The sequence below is a fragment of the Trachurus trachurus genome (genome assembly GCF_905171665.1).
Source record: "Trachurus trachurus genome assembly, chromosome: 21".
Lineage (NCBI taxonomy): Eukaryota > Metazoa > Chordata > Actinopteri > Carangiformes > Carangidae > Trachurus > Trachurus trachurus.
In genome coordinates this window covers 31,701,767-31,721,165 of record NC_139899.1, presented here as the reverse complement: position 1 = coordinate 31,721,165, position 19,399 = coordinate 31,701,767, and the positions used below count along the sequence as shown (strand labels likewise).

At 44.1% G+C, this 19,399-nt stretch overlaps 2 protein-coding genes across 2 annotated transcripts in view; both read left to right on the top strand.

Annotated features, from left to right (window-relative positions):
• Positions 1-19,399, top strand: part of LOC311004117 (protein NLRC3-like) — a gene marked incomplete at both ends in the record, with an annotated part of 104,737 nt that overhangs the window by 12,998 nt on the left and 72,340 nt on the right. Inside the window, 4 exons of the mRNA XM_083996065.1 lie at positions 923-1,151; positions 1,305-3,129; positions 3,242-3,415; positions 3,507-3,680. Of these exons, the coding sequence (XP_083852191.1) occupies positions 923-1,151; positions 1,305-3,129; positions 3,242-3,415; positions 3,507-3,680 (2,402 nt within the window). The remainder of the gene's footprint in view (positions 1-922; positions 1,152-1,304; positions 3,130-3,241; positions 3,416-3,506; positions 3,681-19,399) is intronic.
• On the top strand, positions 5,841-9,755 carry LOC311004710 (neoverrucotoxin subunit alpha-like; the record flags this gene model as incomplete). Its single annotated transcript, XM_083996882.1, has 2 exons — positions 5,841-5,856; positions 9,214-9,755. The coding sequence occupies 2 exons, from the start codon at positions 5,841-5,843 to the stop codon at positions 9,753-9,755; spliced, it is 558 nt and encodes a 185-aa protein (XP_083853008.1).

Genomic DNA, 19,399 nt, shown 5'->3' with positions numbered 1-19,399 from the left:
TAAAACGGTACCATACTGCGCTTAGATGGGACCGGTACTTTCATTCTGCGCCGCCGGCAGCGGTGACGTCGCCGCGTGAAGTCGCCGCATTGTAATTCGAGCCGCGAGGAGCGAGAGAGCGAGTCACAAACGAAGCAAGGTGCTTTTTATCATTACCGTTACAGCGCCACCTGTCCATGTGCCTGTGTTTGTGTGTGTCTGTGTGTGTGCGCCGCGAGAGAGAGAGACGGCCGCCACAGCCTCGTTAATAAGTTTTGTTTTTACCGCGGATCACCACTGGCTGCATGCTCTCTCTGTCTCTGTCTCTCTCTTTCTGTCTCTCTCTCTCTCTGTCACTCTCTCTGTGAGTGAGTGAGCACGGCGAAGCAGCGCTACGCAGAGATGAATTAACGGAACGATATTGCGTTGATGGGGGTGGGGGGAACAGAATCAATTTGGTCTACATATGGGAAACAATAGGTGTGTGTGTTTGAGTAACATGAACATTTGTGTTTCATTCTATAAACTACTGATAACAATTTCTCCCAAAAATTACAACTGGTCAAAATAACAAAAAAAGATGCAGTGTTTTCAGACCTCAAATAATGCAAAGAAAACAAGTTGATGTTCATTTTTAAACAGACATTTTTTAATTTAGGAAGAGTTCAGATTAATATAGATGGAATGTTAATCCTGCAGCAGCAGTAACTGTTTACTGATTTCCTGTTTTATGGTCCAAAATTTTTCTATTAAAATAAAGCCAATAATGACATTTTTTGTGTTCTCTTTTTATGTGGAAAAGTACCGAAAAGTATCGAAAAGTATCGAAAAACATGTTGGTACCGATACCGGTACCAAAATGTTGGTATCGTGACAACACTAGTGGATTGTCAGTCTGTCAGGTTTTAGTTTGATGCTGTCACTCATAGAGTTTCTGTTCCAGCTGCTGGAGGAGAACATGGTCACTTTTGTCAAGAACGAGCTGAAGAAGATCCACAGGGCTCTGAGTCCAGATTACCCAGAATGCTCAGGGAGTAAGAGGGAGGATGAGGAGGTGTTGGACAGTGAGGATGAAGAGCAGAGGATGAGCAGCAGAGAGGCATTAGTGAAGATGACAGTGAACTTCCTGAGGAGGATGAAGCAGGAGGAGCTGGCTGAGCGTCTGCAGAGCAGTAAGAGGATTTCTTTAAAGATTCAACATGATGGACAAATGAGACGTTCACTGACATCAACACATGGAGGGAAACATGTTCATATAGTCGTTATTTAGAGGAATTTAAATGTTATATTTTCTTATTGATCTAATTTCTTGTATTTTCATTCAGGACATTTAGCTGCAGTTTGTGGACGTAAACTCAAATCTGCCCTGAGGGAGAAGTTCCAGTGTGTGTTTGAGGGGATCTCTAAAGCAGGAAACCCAACCCTTCTGAACCAGATCTACACAGAGCTCTACATCACAGAGGGAGGGGCTGAAGGGGTCAATGATGAACATGAGGTCAGACAGATTGAAACAGCATCCAGGAAACCAGACAGACCAGAAACAACCATCAGACAAGAAGACATCTTTAAAGCCCCACCTGGAAGAGACCGACCAATCAGAAGAGTGATGACAAAGGGAGTGGCTGGCATTGGGAAAACAGTCTTAACACAGAAGTTCACTCTGGACTGGGCTGAAGACAAAACCAACCAGGACATACACTTCACATTTCCCTTCACCTTCAGAGAGCTGAATGGGCTGAAAGAGAGAAAGTTCAGCTTGGTGGAACTTGTTCATCACTTCTTCTCTGAAACCAAAGAAGCAGGAATCTGCAGCTTTGATCAGTTCCAGGTCGTCTTCATCTTTGACGGTCTGGACGAGTGTCGACTTCCTCTGGACTTCCACAACACTGAGATCCTGACTGATGTGACAGAGTCCACCTCAGTCAACGTGCTGCTGACCAACCTCATCAAGGGGAACCTGCTTCCCTCTGCTCGCCTCTGGATAACCACACGACCTGCAGCAGCCAATCAGATCCCTCCTCAGTGTGTTGACATTGTGACAGAGGTCAGAGGGTTCACTGACCCAATGAAGGAGGAGTACTTCAGGAAGAGGTTCAGAGATGAGGAGCAGTCCAGAGAGATCATCTCCCACATCAAGAGATCACGAAGCCTCCACATCATGTGCCACATCCCAGTCTTCTGCTGGATCACTGCTACAGTTCTGGAGGAGCTGTTGAAGACCAGAAGGAGAGGAGGGCTGGCCATTAAGGAGGTGTTTAAGACCAGAAGTAGAGGAGAGCTGCCCAAGACCCTGACTGAGATGTACATCCACTTCCTGGTGGTTCATCTAAAACTGAACAAGGTCAAGTATGATGGAGGAGCTGAGACAGATCAACACTGGAGTCCAGAGAGCAGGAAGATGATTGAGTCTCTGGGAAAACTGGCTTTTGAGCAGCTGCAGAAAGGAAACCTGATCTTCTATGAATCAGACCTGACAGAGTGTGGCATCGATATCAGAGCAGCCTCAGTGTACTCAGGAGTGTTCACACAGATCTTTAAAGAGGAGAGCGGCCTGTACCAGAACAAGGTGTTCTGCTTCGTCCATCTGAGTGTTCAGGAGTTTCTGGCTGCTCTTCATGTCCATCTGACCTTCATCAACTCTGGACTCAACCTGATGATGAAGACTGAAACAACAGAAGTCAAATCTGCAGAGACAAACCTCTACCAGAGCGCTGTGGACGAGGCCTTACAGAGTCCAAATGGACACCTGGACTTGTTCCTCCGCTTCCTCCTGGGTCTTTCACTGGAGACCAATCAGAATCTCCTACGAGGTCTGATGACACAGACAGGAAGTGACTCACGGTCCAATCAGGAAACAGTTCAGTACATCAAGAATAAGATTGAAGAGACTCCCTCTGCAGAGAAAAGCATCAACCTGTTCCACTGTCTGAATGAACTGAATGATGGTTCTCTAGTGGAGGAGATCCAATGGTACCTGAGCTCAGGACGTCTCTCCACAGATCAACTGTCTCCTGCTCAGTGGTCGGCTCTGGTCTTCATCTTACTGTCATCAGAAGAAGATCTGGACAAGTTTGACCTGAAGAAATACTCTGCTTCAGATGAGGCTCTTCTGAGGCTGCTGCCAGTGGTCAAAGCCTCCAACAAAGCTCTGTAAGTAGAGATAGTTGGATTTATTCATCATTACATGAAAACCCTTCTATCTATTCAACAGGACAGATAATAAATTCATTTCTTCTTTAATTCCTCATGATCATCTCTTCAGACTGAGCAGCTGTAACCTCTCAGAGAGAAGCTGTGAAGCTCTGTCCTCAGTCCTCAACTCCCAATCCTCTAGTCTGAGACACCTGGACCTGAGTAACAACAACCTGCAGGACTCAGGAGTGAAGCTGCTGTCTGGTGGACTGGAGAGTCCACACTGTAGACTGGAGACTCTCAGGTGAGGATCCATCCAGCTGTTTATCTGATGCCACTTGAACACAGCAGCAGGTGTTGACAGAGGGTTCCTGCGTGTTGTTGTGTGTGTTCAGTCTGTCAGGATGTCTGGTCACAGAGGAAGGCTGTGCTTCCCTGGCCTCAGCTCTGAGCTCCAACCCCTCCCATCTGAGAGAGCTGGACCTGAGCTACAATCATCCAGGAGCCTCAGGAGTGGAGCTGCTGTCTGCTGGACTGGAGGATCCAGACTGGAGACTGGACTCTCTCAGGTATGGAGAGGCTGCTGCAGCCACACACACTGTCTGATAGAGGAGGAGGAGCTGGAACATTTTCTATGGCCCCGTTCATACCTGGTTACACCTGGTATTAACATCTGTCTCAGGTGATCCATGCATTGATGACATCAGATCCCATCACTCAGACCATATCCAGAGGTGGTGTAGGCCACAGTGAAGCTCCGCCCACTCCACTGACGTCCTCTGTCACAGTTTGACTCGTCCCAACACAGTTTATACTGAAGCCAAAATCTCAGAGTGTTTCAAACATGAGCTGTGCAGCTTTCATCAGTCACAGTGATGAACTACTGGGATCAGGAGTTTCTCCTCATGATGACTTCAGTGTCTCATCATGACTCACTGTGTCATATTCAGGAGAAGAGATGTCAGTGATGAAAGCAGCTGTTGGCAGCTGTGCTCTGAGTCTCTCCAGATGTTTGGATCAGACTTTATTTCAGAGTGTATCAGGAAACATTTCAGCTGCAGCTGGTTGAACTGCTCCTGAACCAACATAGTGTTTGACCTGAACAGTCCCAGAGACTGTAGACACCTGTTGAGTGTGGACACACTAATAACAACACAGCAACAAGAATCAAAGCATGTCCACTGCTCAGAGACATTCGTCTCCCAGCGTCTCCAACCAAGGAGGAAATAAGAGACAGAAACCAGGCGGCACCATCAGGTCTCTGTCTGGTCAGATATTGATGATCAATAATCAGCTCAGTCTCTCTGAGATCCTGGTCTTGTCCTGATGAGATGTGTTGTTGTGTTGAGGAGACAGTAAATCACAGTGTGACATCCAGATGTCCTCACTGTCCAGAGGCCTGGAGCTGTCAATCAGAAGAAAGTGAGTGTAGTGAACAGTAGGGCTGTCACGATTCTCCAAATCCTCGATTCGATTTGATTTTCGATTTTAGGGTCATGATTCGATTCGATTCTCGATTTTTTTTTCTTTTTCTTACAGCACAGAGGCCTATGTCATTTTCAGACTAGTATACTCTACGATCATTGGTTTTATTCATCACATTTTGTACAGTAAACCTTATTTCAAAGTATGGGCTACATATAAGTGATGCAATTTCCATAATGTATCACATTAGGCACTAATGGTCAAATTTAAATAATTTATTTACAATATAAAGGTAACAACAAAATAAATGAGAAGTCACAGAGGGTGCATGTCATCCTTTTGGTTACAGCTGTGTGCACTAGGCTACTTTTAAAATGACAATGTGCAACAAAACAAAATAAATAAATAAAAAATATGTCCAAAGTAGTGGAACAATTAGAGCCTTACAGCGTCGGAAATTAGCGGCCCCCATTTTTACCAAGAATGCCCCCAGAAATAATGATCAGGGGCCAATATTGCCTACAAGGTTTCGAAACAAATATATTTATATCTGTACATTCTCATATTTTTTTTTCATTAATTCACTGTCGCGTCATTATTCTCCTGATGTCGGCTTAATGTAATGTAAACGAGATTGCGCTGATACATGAGAGTGACAGACTGTCACAGACAGCGGGGCAGAGCTGCAGCTGCTGTGCTGCATGGACCTGATCAGACTGACGGTGGTCCACAGTCAATCAGTCCCGGATCCTCCACCGTCACCAGATCCCCCGAAAGCCCCCGCAAATAATAAAAATTATCTACAAATCTACAAGAAGTTAAGTGGCAAGTTGCACCTTCTAATCGGCTTATTATTTGCTGCGTTTTTTTTTAAATCCTATAACGTCACTGCAACATGCGGCTCTCAGCGCTTATCAGTGTTGTGTAGTTAGAGCTGTGTCTCCCTCCTGTTTCCCAGGTAGGAGGGACAGTAGCCCACCAGGGCTGGGCGATAAAACGCTATAAATTGTGAAATAACTTTTCTTCGATAGAAATATGAGACGTGGTCGATAGGTTTCATTCATCCATGTTTTGGCAGACAATACAAATAGCCAATGATATTGAGAGTTGCGCCGTGCCGAACCAATCATGTGGCTGGAATAGAGCCAGTCAACATTTGTTTGGGTTGCTGCAGACGTGCACATGAGCTGAGACGGCCGGTTAAATAAAAAATAAGAGAGAGAGAGAGAGAGAGAGAGAGAATGAGTGTTGTCTCAAAAGAAAAAGTGAACTTGGAGAGTGACTGAAAAGACGCGTGGTGCGCAATGGGGACAACAGGCGGTCGGGGGTGGGGGGTCGGGGGGATCGTCAATCCTCTATTTGACTTCGATGATCGAGACCATGACGTAATTTCGATCGATTTGGATAAAAAATCGAAATCGTGACACCCCTAGTGAATAGTGTAATAATCAGTGTTTGTGGCTGAATGTGTGTGTGATCAAACAGCTGTTTTCAGACTGTGTGTGTGCTGACTCCAGATCAGATGAAGCCACAAAGTGGCTCCTTAATGAAAGTCTCCAGCAGCTGGAGCTTCACTTCCTGTCTGAGTCCATGTGCTCTGAGCTGAGCCTGCTTCTCTCTGCTCTACAGTTTCTCTGCTTCCTCTGGACTCTGACTTCAAGTCCAGTCAAAATGTGTGGACAGGTTTGATGGAGCTCAGGACTGGTCCTGAGGACGGCTGCTTTATTCCACATGATGTGACTGATCTCAGTGAGTCAGTGTGTTGCAGCTGATCTGTGTGAAGAGCAGAGAAGAACAGAGTCATTGATCATGAGATCCTGATCCGTCCTGTCACTGTGATCAGATGGTTTCTATTAGAGCTCCTTCATCCACTCACTGCTGCTGTGGCTCCTGTGGAAACCTGCTCACAGCCTCATTCTTCAGCTTCCTGGGGAGTTTTCTTCAGACAAACACAAGTTGTGTTCACACTCAGTGTTTCTCACTAAACTCTCTGTGTGTTTCACTGAGCTCTAACAAACGTGTTGAGTGTGTTTCCTTCCTCATCAAACACTGAAACCACACTGCAAAAATTCAAAATCTTACCAAGAATATTTGTCTTATTTCTAGTCAAAATGTCATTTCTAGTCAAAATAGATCTAATTATACTTAAAATAAGACTCGTCACACTTAAAAAGTAGCTTGTTTTTAGACACTTTTTTAATTTTTTCAAGCAAATTTTCCACTTGAAATAAGTAGAAAAATCTGACAGTGGAGCAAGTTTTTCTTTCTTATTACAAGCACAAAAAACTTGCTTTCACTGGCAGATTTTTCTACTTATTTCAAGTGAAAATGTGTTTGAAACAAGTGAAAATGATCTAAAAACAAGTTGATTTTAGGTGATGAGTCTTATTTAAAGTGGAAAGAGATTAGTTTTGACTACAAATTAGACATTTTGACAAGAAATAAGACAAATATTCTTGGAAAGATTTTGAGTTTTTGCAGTGCATCCACTGTTCACAGCTGCACACTTCTTCTTTCCTGGTGCATTGTGGGATATCTGGGCTGGTCAGCTCCACCTGTTGTGTCTTCATCTTCTTTGCTGTGACGTGTGTTTGTGCAGCTTGAGAGTCAGAGAGTGAAAGTGTGTGTCTCACACTGCAGTGACATCACATGAAGAAAAGACATGATGAAGTGTTTCCTCCTGGTCTCCTCCTGCTCTGTATCATCACTAGATAAAGACTCCAGCTCCTTCTTCTCTGTGCTCAGTGTTCATCCATACATACCAGCCTCCATGTGAACACAGTGATAAAACAGTGTGTGTGTGAGAGCCATGTAATGTCCATGTGTGCATGCTGACAGAGAAGGTGCTGCTCTGACCCCCCTCCTCCTTTCAGGGTGGAGCCTGCTGGAGTCCCATGGTTGACACCAGGTCTGAGGAAGTGTAAGTCTGTTTTTACTTTGATTCATGGAAACGAGGGATGCACATGTTGAACCGTTTAACTGTTAGTCAAGTCAAGTCAAGTCACAATTTATTTATAAAGCACATTTAAAACAACCTCAGTTGACCAAAGTGCTGTACAATTGCAAAAGCACAACACAGTTAATCACAAACACTACAACAAACAATTAAAACAACACAAGGGATAGTAGTCAATATAAAACAAATCTAGATTAAAAAGAGAGAGGGAAAAAAAGAGAGAGAGCCAAGATTGCTTTCTTAGCTGGGAGTGAAAGCCAAGGAGAAAAGATACGTTTTTAGCAGTGTTTTAAATTGTTCAATAGACTGTGCAGCTCTAACATGGAGAGGTAGGCTGTTCCACAGCTTAGGAGCCGCGACTGAGAAGAACCGATAACAAGAACTTTGACCGATTAATACTATCAGTTATTTATTTATTAGCTCCTTGTCATCAACTCATGGGGGCGTGTCGACACGTGCAGATTTCCACGTGCCTTCAGTCATATTTCGCGGTAAAAAGTTTCACAGGAGGACTGACAGTATGTGCAGCAGCCCCCATGAAGGAAGATCAGACAATAAATGTAGCTACACAGACATAGATGTGAATCACCTGTAACAACGGCGCTGAAAAAAAATGAAACAAATAAATAAAAGAGGAGGCTGATGCAGCTCTCCTGCAGCTCCACAGAGGAGCTCTGCTGCTCCTTCAGTCTGGTGTTTGGCTGCACTTTGTAACTAAAACAGTTCTACACTGGACGATCTAACCTCCATATGAGCGATCAGCTGAGACAGAGCAGAGTGGATGTGGCACTGATCAGCTGTCACAGCGCACGTGTGTATTTAAAGGGATAGTTCAACATTTCGTCAAATTGGCCCATCACCATAATCCCTATAGTCATAGCAGTAGGTTCATTACCTTTAATTGTCGGTGCAAGCTATTTTTAGAACGGTGGAGCAGAGCCGTGAGCTGCTCAGAGCTACGCTACAGAGGCTCATTATGGGATTTCTTGGTTTCCCTCATCAAACTCATCAAATACACAATCCAACAACTCCACAACGCTCTGGTGGACAAGTTGTGACCTGCACATTCACCACGCTATGAGATAATAACACAACGTTACCACACAGAGTTGTTTTAGAGGTAAATTCATGCAAAACCACTGATGCGCGTTGCCTTCAGGGACAGTTTTTCATCAACAGTCTCTGTATTTACCTCTAAAACAACTCTGTCTGGTAACGTTGTGTTATTATCTCATAGCGTGGTGAATGTGCAGGTCACAACTTGTCCACCAGAGCGTTGTGGAGTTGTTGGATTGTGTATCATGAGTTTGATGAGGGACACCAAGACATTCCCTTAGCCTCCATAGCAGAGCCCTGAGCAGCTCACGGCTCTGCTCTGCCGTTCTAAAAATGTCTTGCACTGACAATTAAAGGTAATGAACCTACTGCTATGACTATAGGGATTATATAGGCCAATTTGCTAAAATGTTGAACTATCCCTTTAACGGCAAAAAAAAAAAAATGAATTGGAGCGTCGTCATCTTATCGGTAAACGGTTAATAATTGGTTAACGAGCGTCGGTTATCGGTCAGAAAAAAAATTCAAAATGTGCATCCCTACTGGAAACAAAGCAGCACATTCAACCATCTTCACACTGTCACATCACTGACCTCATGAGTCTTCATCAAACTGTCAATAACTGATCACATGATCAAGCAGCTGTGTCTTGTTCTCTCCATCAGATTCCTGTCGACTCACAATCGACACAAACACAGTGTACACATGGATCAAACTGTCTGACAACAACAGGAAGGCGACACGTGTGGAGGAGGATCAGTCATATCCTGATCATCCAGACAGATTTGACCTTCATCCTCAGCTGCTGTGTTCAACTGGTCTGACTGGTCGCTGCTACTGGGAGGTCGAGTGGAGAGGAAACGTTGAGATATCAGTGAGTTACAGAGGAATCAGCAGGAAAGGAGACAGTGGAGACTGTTGGTTTGGAAGGAACGATCAGTCCTGGAGTCTGTACTGCTATGATTATGGTTACAGTGTCTATCACAATAGCAGAGAGACACATATCACCACCTCCTCCTCCTCCTCCTCCTCCTCTGTCTCTAACAGAGTAGCAGTGTATGTGGACTGTCCTGCTGGCTCTCTGTCCTTCTACAGAGTCTCCTCTGACTCACTGATCCACCTCTACACCTTCAACACCACCTTCACTCAACCTCTCTATCCTGGGTTTTTACTCTGCTGGTCTGGTTCGTCAGTGAGTCTGTGTTGAGTGAAGCAGAGTCTCCTCCTGTCACAGAAACCTTCTCTCTGTTGAACAGACAGTTCAGTCTCTACACGTCTGTCTCTGTCTCTCACTCACGTCGTCTTCACAGGACAGAGATGAACACAGTTTAATAATGAACTCATCAGCGTCATGGTAACAGAAAAATCACTTATTGTTCTGCTGCTGCTGCTGACTGTTATTGTTTCTCTGAATGATTTCGATGTTATGATAAAAGGTATCAGGCTACTTTCAGGACGAAGGTGGTTTCACTGCAGACTCTTATTTTGAAAAGTCGGCCTGAGCTACATGAAGAGCACCGTGTCGTTCTGACTGTCAAAATAAATAAATAAATAAAGGTTTCAACTGAAACAAAGTTCACGTCTGTGTCATTATTTACATGTTGTCACGGCAACATGAACCAGACAACAAACTTTAACTAATGATTTCTGCTTTTATTCAGACAGTGAAGAGAGAGAATAAACTTGGTTTCTGTTTTGTCGTTTTTCCTCTTCACTTTTATTACATTTTTGTTTTTCCTTTTCTTCTTTAGTAAACTCTCATGTCATGTTCAGGGGCATAAATCAATAAATCAGAATATCGTGGAAAAGTTAATGTATGTCAGTTAGTTTAGTTCAATTCAAACAGTGAAACACATCATGTATTATACAGATTCAAAACACACAGACTGAAATATGTCATGTCTTTATTTCTTTTAGTTGTGATGAAAACCTAAAATTCAGTAAATCAAGAAACTATAATACAGTGGGAAAGTTCACAACTGTAACCTAATGAACTCCAAACACCGGCTGATGTTTCCTGAGCCTTGTCTCTCAGTCTGGTTCATGACCTCCATCATATTGAGATGTATCTTTGATCTTTGCAACTCTGAGGGTGTTTATTTGTTATTTGTTGATTATTTGTATATGTATGAACTATTAAAGATAAATAGAGGAAATTTCATACAGGTTGGATTCAAACCCACGGCTGCTGCAGCAAAGTCTGAGCCTGTAGCTACAGTGGCATCATCATCATCAACGATCTCCAGAAGACATAAAGTTAAACATGAAACACTCTTTTTCAATATTTTAATCAATATCAGTGTATTATTTTAGTTTTCTACAGTTTTAAAGTGAAAAAATATAAATGAACTTCAGTTCATCAGAATTAATAATTAAACTGTCAACAAAAAGTGAACATTATAGAAACATGGACTTATTCAGTCCTATAGGTCTGTTTATCTTATTCAATATCTAAAAGGGGCTGCGGACTGTCTGATGGACAGAGCGCATTACTGACACACAGCGTCGTCAGACAAAATATCAGGTGGATAATAAAAGTAGAGACTGGAGTTTAAGATGCACATATGGGGCATATGTGCATCTTTATGCCGCTGCATGCTCTTGCTCTGAGCGCAGCGCATTTATGCTGCGGCTGCCTCGGAGGAGAACATTTTTTTTTTTTTTTTTTTTAATCATTAGCGGTGCTTATTTATTAGTCCACACTACAGTTTGGTGCCTACGCTCCTCTCTGCCTCGCATTGTCTCAGGAAATAACTGGGAAGGTTTCAGAATATCTGTAAACTGAAAACATATTTTCTAACAGACTTGATGACACCTGTCGTCTTCCTCCCGACGGTTTACGCCGAGGGAACCACCACAGATTATTGTAAAAGGTTTGAAAGTCCGAGGCTCGATCCAAAAACGCTTTTACCCAGCAAAATATCACGTTGCTTGATCCGCAACTGTTTAACACTACAAAAAGCCGAACCATGGCATGATAATGTAGTTTGATCCGACGCTAAACTGCGCTCTAACATGCCATTTTTTTAATCCTAAATTAACCGGGTAATAATTCATAACCGAGTAGCAGATTGCCTACTCAGGTACTCCAGTACTCGGGTAACCGTGCACATCCCTAGTCTGTAGGTTACAGTTATTATGGTTCTTCAACAGTGGACTGACTGTGTTCCCAGTCACGTTGCTCAGACTAGAGCCAGAAACCACTGAACTCTGAAACACAGTGGAGTGAGCCCGCAGTCCAGCCTGCTCATGTGACCTTCTACCTGAACACACCACTTTCATATGAGTGTTCACTCATGTTCATGCCCTGACCCCTTGTGGTTGTTAGGTAGTACTACGTTACATTGATAATAATATGAACAGGTGAGTGTTAAATGTTCACTGTTTCAGGTCTGAATCTCATCACATAATCCATCATTTATTATCATTTAAAAACACAAGCGGGTGATTTATTTTAAAACTACAAGAAAATATGACACCATTGATGTCACAATCAAGAAATTAATAAACTATTAAAAATGGTGCCGTTTTGGTTTTTGAAAATTCCTGTTATTGTTATTTTATTTTGAAACCAGAAACCAAATTCATGTAGATGTATCTGGTTTTTAATTCTAAACCAAAGACTAGAGACAAAATTATGTGATCAATGTGTTTTTTGTTCTAAAAGAGTTTGAAGTTTTGCTGATTAAACCTCTCGTTTCTGATTTGGCAGAGACAGGAAGAACTCCAGCAGAACCACGGCTCCACAGCACAGTGGCTTTCAACAATGAAGCAAAACGTTATCTATTAAACACTGATCTGCTAAATCCCAATAAGCACAGAATTACTGATGAGTTTATCAATACAACGTTCAGCATGAGCCTATATCCAAAAACCACTGGACCCAGCAGAATCACAGCCCATTGTGCCGCCTTAATGGGATAGTTCACCCAAAATTCAAATTTCATTCATTATCTCCTCCCCCTCATGTGGACTAAGAGCTGGGAGAAGTTTCAGAGTCCTCCGTGCCTTCTCTGAGTTGCAGCGGGGCTCCGTGCAGCACTGTATGTCCATATGACGGTTGCGAACAGAGCTCACTTTTCTTCGTCCAAAAAGACACACCAAAAAACATCCAAATACCTCCATACTGCTCGTCTGTAATGTCCCTCTTGTATTGAAGCCCCGACATGAGAAATTGTTCCGAAAAAAATTAAATAAGTCTATGTTTTAAGCTTGTTTGTAGCGGAAGCTCCCAGTGTTGCTCTGCCAGAATCTTGCGCGATTTGCGGAGCCGTGAACTGGGTGTCTGCAAATCACGCGAGATTTGGACGGACCAGGAAGAGCAGTGCTGGGAGCTTCCGCTACAAACAAGCTTAAAATATAGACTTATTTAATTTTTTTTCGGAACAATTTCTCATGTCGGGGCTTCAAACAAGAGGGACATTACAGACGAGCAGTGTGGAGGTATTTGGATGTTTTTTGGTGTGTCTTTTTGGAGAAGAAAAGTGGTGTCCATTCATAACCATTATATGGACAAATACTGCTGCACGGAGCCCCGTTGTAACTCAGAGAAGGCACGGAGGACTCTGAAACTTCTCCCAGCCCTTAGTCCACATGAGGGTGAGTACAGTGGGTACTAGTTTCATTTGGACGTTTCCCTCACGGAAAGCGTGATTCACGCGTTGCGTGAAATTGTAGGTCACATTGTAGCCACTAGGTGGAAGCATCGTACTGAGATGCAGCTCAAAAGATTTTGGGGTAATTCCACGTTTGACCACAACGTAGCTGCAATGGAGAGTGGCGCTGTTCATAGGCCATAGGTACTTCATTTGCAGCTGTGGTCGAGAGAGCTAGAGAGTGAGTGGAGAGAGGGACCGCTACGCCGGTCAATCAGATCAATGTTGTTGTTTTATTGTTTCACAGTGGTTACGTTCAACAGGATCAATGGTTCTCAGCCTTTTGGGGGTCCCCTGCATATTTTTGATCTCTCCTGTAGCCTGGTCGGGCTCCAAGTTTGAGTAGTTTGAGTTCTGGTGAATGTAACAATCCACTCACAGCCCACGATCGCTATGTCCGTGCCAGCAGCCTGGACCCGATGCTGCTGGACTCATGAGCAGAGCAATAATGCACATCTGTCAGCAGCTGCTCTTGAAGGGACAGATTAGATGCTGATTTTGTTAACAGTGACTTTGTTGCATCCAAACATTTAGCATATCTGTCGGGTGCTGTCTCTTATCCGGTACAAAGTGGGAGATGACAGAACTACTTTAATCGAGGGAAAGCTACATTGTTGCGAGTCGATCTCCGGCCGGCGTGTGCACATGCACTAAGCCTGTGAATATTCTCGTTTGTCCCGGACTCCCGGTCATAGTTATCTCAAGGAAATATAAATCGAATGCAACTGGACTTGGTTATTTGTCTAGGAAGACGTTTCACCTCTCATCCAAGTTACAGTTGCATTCGATTTAAATTTCCTTGAGATAAGTGCACACTGTTTCTGCTGTCAATTCGGTTATAGTTCATTTGTAACGTGTTTTCTTCATTCTTCATGTTAACACTAGAACCACCCAGATGGTCTCACACAGGCGTTTGTGTTTTTCTTACGTAAATTACTTTGTTTACATTAAAACTACAGGTCTCTCAGTCCGTGACTTTTCCATGTGTGATGGTTTCTGAAGCTTACAACTTACACAAATGAAACATTCGATTTCTGGGCATTTATACCTCGGGCCGACAATAGCTTATTTTTTTCTTCAATTATTGTTTTTATCTACAGTATATTTATCATAATATGCCCAATTCGGGAGGGAGAGAGGGGGGAGAGAGTGCTGCGTTCACGTTACATAATGTAACAGTTTCCAGAGAAATACAAAACAGGATATTTATTCATGTTACCCTCTGTTTAGGTAGATAAAGGTCTCAGTCACATTTGAATAAAAATAATGCAATTAGGCTAAATATCAGAGGATCTTTTTTATTTTATTTTATTTTTAGTTCCATAATTCAGAGATGATTTTCATTTAACGAAATGAAACGAAACAATGAAGCGAAGCCTACAGTTTTGTCCCCCGGCTTATGAAAAGTGTGAGGAGAGGTAGCTATCTGTAAGAACCGGTTTTTCTAAGCTGACTGAACAGCTGTGTGAAGTTCTGTGGGGGGCAGGGCTGTAGCCTACTTGAGTGAAGTATCCACAAGCACACCTATAAATGAAGGTGCTAATGTCTCGCTGATGTGTCTGGTCCTACAGACCGCTGCATATAAACCACACTAGCGATATTCACCCAGCCTCGCTTTCAATAAAACACACACTCGCATTCTATAGCCTAATTGCAATCAGTGAAATATATGAAATCAATATAAAACACAATTTAATATGAGAGTTGCTGTTGCTCTAGTTTAATAGCGCTGCAGCTGCCGTGCGCCCCTGTCTGTGTGTGAACCTGTGTCTGTCTATGTGCGGGCAGAGATCAGAGATGGTGTTTTTTTAATAATCATGTTAGCGTTTCACCAGCTCTCCTCTCCACCAGTCAGCCTCTCAACCTGCCGCCTCTCTCGCGTGCGGGCGCACCGCACGTAAACACACGTGAGACGTGGACACATTTATTTATTTTTTTTTTTTCTGTGGGAAACACTGATCAAGCTGTATACGCACAACTCTCCGCAATATTCCATTGATAAATAACACCGGACCCAAGAATGGTGCGGACATGAACACACCTCATATTCCACCCCCAGAATGCATCAGCACAACCATATATGGTCAGCACGTGCATAATTAAGTAGCCATGTGCTCTCTGTGGAGCGGCAACAACAAAGACAACACCCGGAATGATGCTTCGGCGGACCTGCCCTCGCTTTTGAGGCCGGTTGTGAGAAAAATGCCTGCTGTGCAGACAACTGTGTTTTTTTAAAGCACCCCTGCATTACACAAACACACACATACGGTATATATAGCCGCACATTTAGGCTATATCAGTGATCATAATAATGATGATAAGAGAAAATACATTATTCACTAAAACTGCACGTTGGCATCCCAGACTGAAATAAAATATTTGCTTACAGTGAGAGCTGCTCTAAGTGAACTATACCTTTCTTGCGTTACTAATGTTATTGTGTCTCGAGTGTTTCAGAGTCGGCCGGCTGTAAACCAGCTGACCCCGACTGACTTTTGTTTTTTTGCGGTCACATCAGCACGGCTGCATCTTCGGTCGCGGCTGCTGTGGCCATTCATCCAAAACATGGATGAATGAAACCTATATCCACACATCTTGTAGCCTATTTCTATCGAGGGAAAGTTATTTCAGGATATCCTGTTTTATCGCCCAGCCCGAAAGTGACATAGGCTATTGCCCGTTCATTCATGAGAAATCATCCAGCTACACTCTCAGTCAAACAAGGTGGGGAATGAACACTACTGTACAGTAGTTGGCTCATTTTAAAAACACACTGGCAGCATCGCCCACTGAGTTAATTAACTGCTGTGTGGAAAACCACGCTGTGGTCCGTAATCGCGGTGCAGATGGGTGTGTTTGGAGCTGACAAGAGGATCGATAAAAGAGAGTGAGACGTATAGCTGCCGTCGTTACATTTTTCTCATTGAAAAACTATACTGTATTATTATTATATTGCATTCCCCATTCGTGTTCACTGCTCCGTGCTGCTGTCTTATGGAGGCGATCTGCTGCTCACAGATGCCACCTGGCGGTTGTTTGGGCACATTGCAGCTTCTGGTGAAAACACAATTACTCCTCCACAAAAAATCCGCGTGAGCCTCCCCTGACTCACGCGTGAATCTCGCGTGAAACCCTCCAAATGAAACTAGTACCCACTGTAGATAATGAGTGAAATTTGAATTTTGGGTGAACTGTCCCTTTAACGGACCACATATTGACCAATGAGACAGAAAACAAGCCAGTGAGTGGTGTAGGGACTTCACCCACATGTTCTCAAACAAAGGGACATAAAACCAGCAGGGGACAAGGAATGCGCGACAGCAGACAACGGCCGTTAAATCACATCTAGGTGTGATTCCACCCAGACGTTCAAACTCTGGCCTCCCATTGGTCAGTACCTGGCGGAAACCCCAGAAACCCCCGTGACGTCACCGAAGGTTTAAATGCTGCGGTGACCCGCCGCTCTAGGCTTTTTCCCGTGTAACGAAGTACCGCAAGGAGCTCCAGCTTCGCGCAACTAGTTACTATTAAGGGGGCACATCAAACGTTTGAACTAAAGACCTAGGCCGCCGTTAGCTTGCTGGACGAGCATACTGCCCCAAGTTTCTTCTGAACCGCCTGGATCCTGGGGGAAGACCTCCGAGCAATCGCCGCTCCCTCTTCCCCACATCTGCCGCAGTCGTGAGAGCCGCCTTTCTTCACGAGACGACGTCGGACTCCGCCGCCACCAGAGTTAACTCCACCGGTCCTCCTCTCTGCCACCCTTCCAGAGGACGACTCGTTTGTTCCGCTGTAGGACGCTACAGCCGCCCCGCACGCCATCAGATCGACGGATCTATCGCGTCGGCAAGCACGCTTCTATTCAAAGTAAGAGAGCTTTTGTCTGGGCAGAGACTAGAACTAGCGTGAATTTGTGTTGCATATCTTTGAGGACCGCCGCGTCCGGTTATGTTGATTATGTTGATCTTGCTGTATGTTTATTAGTTGTTATAACTAGGCTGTTAGTCACGTATGAACACAACTCTCCATATCCGCGCCCGAGAATCAGTGAGGACACCTGGGCGTCAGTTCTGTTGCCTTCACTGTGGTGCTGGATGTGAGACTGAGTTCATCTTAGACTAACGTGACCAATCGGTCCCCTTTTGCCGTCGTTATCCCTCCTCTCTCTCTCTCCTTTTTCTCTCTCTACTAACTTACACACACGCGCACATACACACACACACACACACACACCTATACCTACCAACATAACACAGCGGGCCTCCTTTAAGGACCCCGTCATAAACACGAGCGTTCAGACACGAGGGTTCGTAATAGAGTGATTTGTGTGGGCGACGTGGCTGTAGCCATTGTGTGTATACCTGAGGAACACGTGGAAACAGACACACCGTGTCCATTGTCTCACTTGAACGAGCGCGCCACTCGCGACGCCATCCGACGTCACTCGACGCCTCCCCCTCTTCCTCTTAGGCCACACACACACATACACACACGCCCACATACGCACACACCTAGACCACACCCACACACACAGCTTGCCTACACACACGCATAGCCTGTAGCCTACACACACACACACATACACCTACCGTTGCATCCTAAACCATTGAGAGTGTATGTCTGCTGGATTGTTTATTCCTCTGATTTCCTGCAGCTTGAGTGTGTCCCTCTTAGGCTACACACATACCTACACACACACACCTACACACACGCATAGCCTACACATACGCATAGTCTACACACACACATACACACACACGCCCATAGCCTACACATACGCATAGTCTACACACACACCTACACACACACACACACACACACCATATGCTCATATTAAGCCATTGAGAGTGTATGTCTGCTGGATTGTTTATTCCTCTGAATTCCTATAACTTGAGTGTGTACTATCTATGATTTTCTTTTAATAAATATCCTTGAACTAAAGTAGTTGTTCTGTGGTTGTTTGTGTGCATTCTATTGTGACGCTGAAGCTGGTTATCAGGGCCTGTGCTCGACTTTACGCTTTCGTATTTAACTGATTATTCTACTCCATAAGAGATTTCTATAATCGAGACTAATTGTTTGGTAATTGATCCCTGATTTCAGGGTGGTGCCCCGCAGTTATTATTAATTAATTCACTTTAATTAATAACATAACTATTCTTTCTTCTAGTAATTATTATTCAATATCATTTATCCTAATGTTATTACTTCTCTATTAAACTTGATAATTAATACTTAGTTAACCTACTTATTGATTATTAATACTTAATAATTATCGTCAATTACCAAACCCCTATGTAAATCCCCTACATAAATGACGCCCCGTGTGAGGCCCTGATAAACCAGCAAAGCTTCTTTTGTCACAAATTTTGTACACAAATAACACTGAACTGTACAGTTGAACCTGCTTTAACAGCATTTTCCAGAGCCCACCTATTAGAGTGGAGGTGTTATAGTACTGCCAAGTAAAGCTAGAGGTAATTGGTAAACAGTTACAGTGTGTGATAAGGAGTAGCATGTTGTCTTTGTGACTACCGCTTGCTAACAGTAGAAGTTATCCAAGTGTGAGGGAAACTAACACGGTAACACGAATAGTGCTCGCTGAGGTGCTAAACCCACCTCACTAACATTTAAGGGTTGTAATTGTGAGCGACTAGTAGAAACCCATAGGTTTGTAAGCCACAGGTTACTCTCACCTGTGCATCAGCAACAGCCCACAACATAACTCGCCAACACAGTTGACCCACAGGTGTAAATTCTCAGCGCGCAATGAGTGACCAGGGTCCCAGTGCACAAGGAGCAGAAGCTCCCCACAGTCCATGCGACGCAGCCCTGCAGGATGCGGTCGCCGGACTCATCCGTCTCTCCATAAATGACAGAGAGACACTGAGTGCCTACCGCCTCGACACGTGCGAGGCAAAGCTCGAGGAGCTGGTCAACTATGTTAATGACCCCACTGGGAAGCCACAGCGCTCCATCCCAGACATTCTGGGGCAAATTGCCCTGCTCTATCAGCGCAAGGCTGAAATTCAGGCACGAAGAGCCCAAGAGGAACTCACTCGGTTGCGAAGTGAGAAAGCCCGCCAGGCACAAGAAGCCCAAGAAGAAGTCACTTACTGGCGAAGTGAAAAATCCCGCCTGGAACAGGCGCTCCAGGATAAGGAGGATGAGATTATACAGGTAAGTCGTACGCCAG